We start from the raw sequence: 6,134 nt of genomic DNA on the forward strand, positions 1-6,134 counted from the left end.
TGTCTAAAATCTCAACTAGGGATTGGAGCCCTATGTTGGCAAAAGGCGACTAGGGAATGGAGGCCCTATGTCTAAAATCTCAACTAGGGATTGGAGCTCTATGTTGGCATTATTTTTAAAGGCGACTAGGGAATGGAGGCCGTATGTCTAAAAATCTCAACTAGGGATTGTAGCCCTATGTTGGCAAGAGGCGACTAGGGAATGGAGGCCCTATGTCTAAAATCTCAACTAGGGATTGGAGCCCCATGTTGGCAAAAGGCGACTAGGGGATGGAGACCCTATGTCTAAAAATCTCAACTAGGGATTGGAACCCTATGTTGGCAAGAGGCGACTAGGGAATGGAGACCCTATGTCTAAAATCTCAACTAGGGATTGGAGCCCTATGTTGGAAAAGTGTAAAAGATTGAGATTGGGGATCCTATACTACCATTTTTTTTATATTTTTTTTTGAATTTTCTTCTTATATCCTTTTTCATCTTGTTTTGTTTTCTCTATTTTTTACTTATTTCATGGATTGAGTAAATGCGGAAAAGTTTGGAGTGGACTTCTCTTTTTATGGATTGTTGTTGCAAAGCTGTTTCTAGCTCTTGCGCATTTCATTTTCCTTTTTGGTTGCATCTGCTTCTTGCACGGTTGCTTTGGATTGCACCTGTTTCAAATTTTCAAACAAAGAACAATTGTTAGTTTGAAACGGTGGTTGGTTTTGTAGCCTTGTTTTTTTTTGATCACTTGATCTCGGCCCAACTCTTTTGGTGAGAACCTCTGCTGCTTGCTGGCTTTTCTGAAGATTAATCTCTCTCCTAAAACCGAGGAACTCAACTTTTCCAAAATTTCACATGACGGTTCACCCATGTGGGGCTTTGGCCCTTTTACCTTATTCTGCCTCTAGGGGCTTTTGACTTTGGATTTTCTTTTCATTTTCAATAATTTTAACTTTAGAGCATTGGCCATCATGGCCAGTCGGGATCGACTTGATGCACCCGCTGAGGCTGGGTACTTTTCTTTGGACTTAGATTTTTATTAAGCAGACCCTGTAAAACCAATCTTTCCACCTTTTCTTTTCGGAACAGAGTTAGGCCGAAAGGGATTCAAAGAAAAGTAAACAAAGGACAAGAAAGTGAATTTAAGGAGAAGTGTCCCTTTCGGGGAGGAAAGGACTTATCTGGAGTGCATGCAGACTTCAATAGACATGACATGCTTCTTGGACTGGATACCCGATCTGCGCAACCATCCAACTTCTCATAAACCCATTGCGACCCGTGTTTTAAAAACCGAGAAACCTTGCCAGGAATCTTTCAGTGCCAATGGTGGTGAGGGGTTTCTTCTTTTCGTTTAGCGGCACCCTTTGCGGGTTTTCGCCAATCGACCTCTCTCATTTCTCTTCTCACCGTCGCCTTATAGTGCTCTTTACGAGTTTTCACTAAAGACTCTCTCATTTTCAATTTCTCTGCTCACCGTCGACTTATGGTGCCCGTGGGTTTTCACTAGTAAGACTCTCTCATTTTATTTCTCTCATCTTGATTGCATCGGATCCAAACAACTACGTTCTCCGATTTCGAACACCTTTCACCGATTGATCGGAAGGACTTGAACAAGGATTGGGTAAAAAGAATTTGGATCAAATTACAACTTTGGAACCGTTCAGGCGGGATCATCGCTGAGCCATTATAATATCTGCCCTAGTTTTAGTTTTTGGGGGAAATTGAATTTTTGTTTTGGTGTGACTGAACCCCAGAGAGAGGCTGCCTACGTATCCTTTCGTAATCAAGTCGAACGTAGTTCAAGAAAACATTTTGTTTTCGTTGTTTTGTTGTTTTTATTTTTCTTTTCTTTTTCTCTTGTTTTGATGCTTTTTTTACAAACGTCTTCAAGTTCCAAAGAGGGTAATGAAAGAAAGGTAACCGACTCAAAGGGTTTGCAAAGGATTGGAATGTTTGGGGTAGCGAGAATGAAAGCCTTCGTCATCCCAATTGGATAATGTTGTTGCTGCAGAAAGACTAGACAGAGTACCTTTTGACTGCGTCTGCATTTACAGCTGTTTCGGGGTCATTTCCTTCGATGTCTCCCAGGTATAACGCCCCTTTTGGCAACAATTTTCTGATAATGTATAGTCCTTTCCAGTTAGGAGAAAACTTTCCTTTTGCTTCCTGATGATGGGGAAGAATACGCCTTAAAACGAGCTGCCCCACTTCAAAGTTTCTAGGCCGCACTTTCTTGTTGTAGGCACGGGCCATTCTTTGTTGATACAACTGCCCGCGGCAGACTGCGGCCATTCGCTTTTCATCGATCAGGGTTAACTGTTCCAGACGGGTTTTGACCCACTCACTGTCTTCAATTTCAGCTTCCACAATGATCCGAAGAGAAGGGATTTCAACTTTTGCGGGTATTACGGCTTCAGTGCCATAAACTAAAAGATACGGGGTTGCTCCGGCTGACGTGCGCATCGTAGTGCGGTATCCCAACAATGCAAATGGCAACTTTTCATGCCATTGCTTGGAACTTTGGATCATCTTTCTCAGAATCTTCTTGATGTTTTTGTTTGCTCCTTCGACAGCGCCATTGGCTTTGGGCCGATAAGGAGTAGAGTTCCGATGCGTTATCTTGAATTGTTCGCATATCTCTCTTATCAAATGACTATTCAAGTTTGCAGCATTATCCGTAATGATAGTCGCAGGGATACCAATACGGCAGATGAGATTGGAATGCACGAAGTCTACCACAGCTTTCTTGGTGACAGATTTTAGAGTAATTGCTTCAACCCACTTTGTGAAGTAGGCGATAGCGACCAATATGAATCTATGCCCATTTGAAGCTTTTGGCTCAATCGGCCCAATGACGTCCATACCCCAGGCAACAAATGGCCAAGGTGTTGACATGGTATGCAGTTCTGTAGGTGGTGCATGAATCAAATCACCGTGCACCTGACACTGATGACATTGTCGGACGAAACTGAAGCAGTCTTTTTCCATAGTCATCCAGTAATAGCCTGCCCGGAGGATTTTCTTTGCCAAAATATACCCATTCATGTGGGGTCCGCACACTCCTGCGTGCACTTCATACATGATTCTTCCAGCCTCTTCAGCGTCAACACATCTTAACAAGTTGAGATCTGGATTCCTTTTGTACAAGACCTCGCTGCTCAAGAAGAATCCGTTTGCAAGTCGTCTAATGGTTCTCTTTTGGTCTCCACTGGCTTGATCAGGATATTCTTTAGTTTTCAGAAATCTCTTGATATCATGATACCATGGCTGAACATCCGGTTCTACCTCAGCCGTATTGCAGTAACCACGCCTTTCACGGATTTGGATTTCCAACGGGTCAATGTGGAGATTGCCTGGATAAGGCAACATCGAGGCCAAAGTAGGGAGTGCATCGGCCAAATCATTGTGAAAACGAGGAATATACATGAACTCGACTGACTTGAACCGTTTACTAAGATCCTCCACATGTTGCCTGTATGGAATAAGCTTGACATCCCTGGTTTCCCATCCACCCTGATCTTGTCGGATAATCAAATTCGAATCTCCCATGATTAACAATTCTTCGACATCTTTTTCGATTGCCATGTTCATACCCATAATGCAGGCTTCATACTCGGCAGTGTTGTTTGTGCAGAAAAACCAAAGTCGGGCTGTGGCAGGATAATGCTGACCAGTGGGTGAGATCAAGATTGCCCCAATTCCAACATCTTTTGCGTTCACAGCCCCATCGAAGAACATTTTCCAAGCATTGGTGTCTTTTGATGTTATCTCAACTGAGTTTACCTCTTCATCCGGGAAGTAAGTGCTCAAGGGCTGGTATTCATCATCAACGGGGTTTTCAGCCAAATGATCCGCTAAAGCCTGGGCTTTCATTGCCGTGCGGGTGACATAAACTATGTCAAATTCAGTGAGCAGTATCTGCCATTTTGCTAACCTCCCTGTGGGCATCGGCTTTTGGAATATGTACTTTAGAGGATCCAACCTGGTTATGAGGTAAGTGGTGTAGGCTAGCAAGTAGTGCCTCAGCTTTTGAGCAACCCAAGTTAGAGCGTAGCAAGTTCTTTCCAACAAAGTGTATATGGCTTCATAACTTGTAAACTTTTTGCTTAGATAGTAGATTGCATGCTCTCTCTTTTCGGTCACATCGTGTTGCCCGAGGACACAGCCGAAAGAGTTTTCCAAGACTGTCAAATACAAGAACAGAGGCCTCACCGGTTCAGGTGGGACCAATACTGGCGGGCTCGACAGTATTCTTTGATTTTATCAAAGGATTCTTGACACTCATCCATCCATTTGACTGCTGCATCTTTCTTTAACAGCTTGAAGATGGGTTCACATGTGGAAGTCAACTGAGCTATGAATCGGCTAATGTAGTTCAACCTTCCCAGCAGGCTCATAACCTCTTTCTTGGTTCTTGGAGGAGGCAAATCCCGAATAGACTTTATATTTGTTGGGTCTAACTCGATGCCCCTTCGACTGACTATAAATCCCAAGAGTTTGCCAGACGGAACCCCAAATGCACATTTGGCCGGATTTAGCTTCAGATCATATTTTCGCAGCCGCTCAAAGAATTTTCTCAAGTCCCGGACATGGTCGTCCTGGGTCCTGGATTTGATGATCGCATCGTCCACATACACCTCTATCTTGGTGCATCATGTCATGAAAAACGACAGTCATGGCCCTCATATAAGTTGCCCCGACGTTCTTCAGACCAAACGGCATGACCTTGTAACAGTAGGTGCCCCAGGGTGTGGTGAAAGCTGTCTTTTCCGCATCCTCTTCATCCATCAACACCTGGTGATATCCTGCATAGCAATCCACGAAGGACTGTATCTCATGTTTGGCGCAGTTATCAACAAGGATGTGGATGTTCGGCAAAGGGAAATTATCCTTGGGACTTGCTTTGTTCAGATCTCTGTAGTCCACACACACTCATGTTTTCCCGTCTTTCTTTGGCACTGGAACTACATTGGCTAACCATGTGGTGTATCGAACCACTCGGATCACCCCCGCTTTCAACTGTTTTGTGACCTCTTCTTTAATCTTGTCACTGATATCAATTTTGAACTTTCTTTGCTTTTGTTGGACAGGGGGATAATCGGGGTAGGTTGGCAACTTGTGAACCACCAAATCGACACTTAGTCCCGGCATGTCATCGTATGACCAAGCAAACACATCTTTTAATTCAAACAAAAGTTGGATCAATGCGTCTCGGGTTTTTTCATCTGTGTGAATGCTTATCTTGGTTTCTTTGACTTCTTCAGAACTACCCAAATTAACCGGCTCGGTATCATTTAAGTTCGGCTTAGGTTTATTCTCAAATTGTTCCAATTCTCGATTTATTTCCCTAAAAGCCTCTTCTTCATCATATTCAGGTTCTTGGTTCATTATTTCACAATTAGACAGCGTATTTGGATCTGGGCATGAAGTCCGCAAGCATGTCATGTTATTTAAAGCCGCATTATTAGAACTGAAAGAAGAAATAAGAAAAAGTAACAAAAATTAGAAAGAGTAAAGAGAGATGAACGATGAATATTGATTTTATTTCATTGAATTTTGAAGATAACAGGGTTTACATTGGAATTTAAAGACCATATACAGCACCTCAGTGGTGCTCGAGCCTTCTCCTGGCTGAACCATGTGGGTTTCATACAACATCTGCCTCATAGCCCCACAGATTTCTTCAATTTCCTCGGCCGTGAAGGCCTCATCTTCCTCTTCCTCATTGTACTTGGGCTTGACAAATATTCTATAAAGATGTGGAATCGGCTGAGGCAAGACCCAACTGTTATTCTTTCATTTATCTGCCCATTATGTTCAAATTTCACCATCTGGTGGAGAGTGGAAGGTACAGCCCCTGTTGCGTGAATCCAAGGTCTTCCCAAGAGGAAATTATAGGAAGTATGGACCTGAAAGGTCACCTCGAAATCCACCGGACCAATAGTCAGAATTAGATCAATCTCACCTATGGTATCTCTCTTGATGCCATCAAAGGCACGTACACAGACGTTGTTTGGCCTGATTCTCTCAGTACCGATCTCCATTCTTTGTAGAGTTGAGAGAGGGCAAATATCTACTCCAGAACCACCATCCAGTATAACCCTTTTCACATAATACCCCTCGCATTTAACTGTCAGATGAAGGGCTTTGTTG

General features: G+C 43.2%; 1 protein-coding gene across 1 annotated transcript; it reads right to left on the minus strand.

Annotated features, from left to right (window-relative positions):
• Nucleotides 1-3,060: 3,060 nt before the first annotated feature.
• Nucleotides 3,061-3,566, minus strand: LOC109221626 (the record flags this gene model as incomplete). Its single annotated transcript, XM_019386095.1, has 2 exons — nucleotides 3,244-3,566; nucleotides 3,061-3,135 (listed from the first exon to the last, which is right to left on the minus strand). Coding segments are annotated over exons 1-2 (398 nt in total), but the record flags the coding sequence as incomplete, so codon positions are not given.
• Nucleotides 3,567-6,134: the final 2,568 nt, after the last annotated feature.

Source organism: Nicotiana attenuata, unplaced genomic scaffold (genome assembly GCF_001879085.1).
Source record: "Nicotiana attenuata strain UT unplaced genomic scaffold, NIATTr2, whole genome shotgun sequence".
NCBI classification, from domain to species: domain Eukaryota; kingdom Viridiplantae; phylum Streptophyta; class Magnoliopsida; order Solanales; family Solanaceae; genus Nicotiana; species Nicotiana attenuata.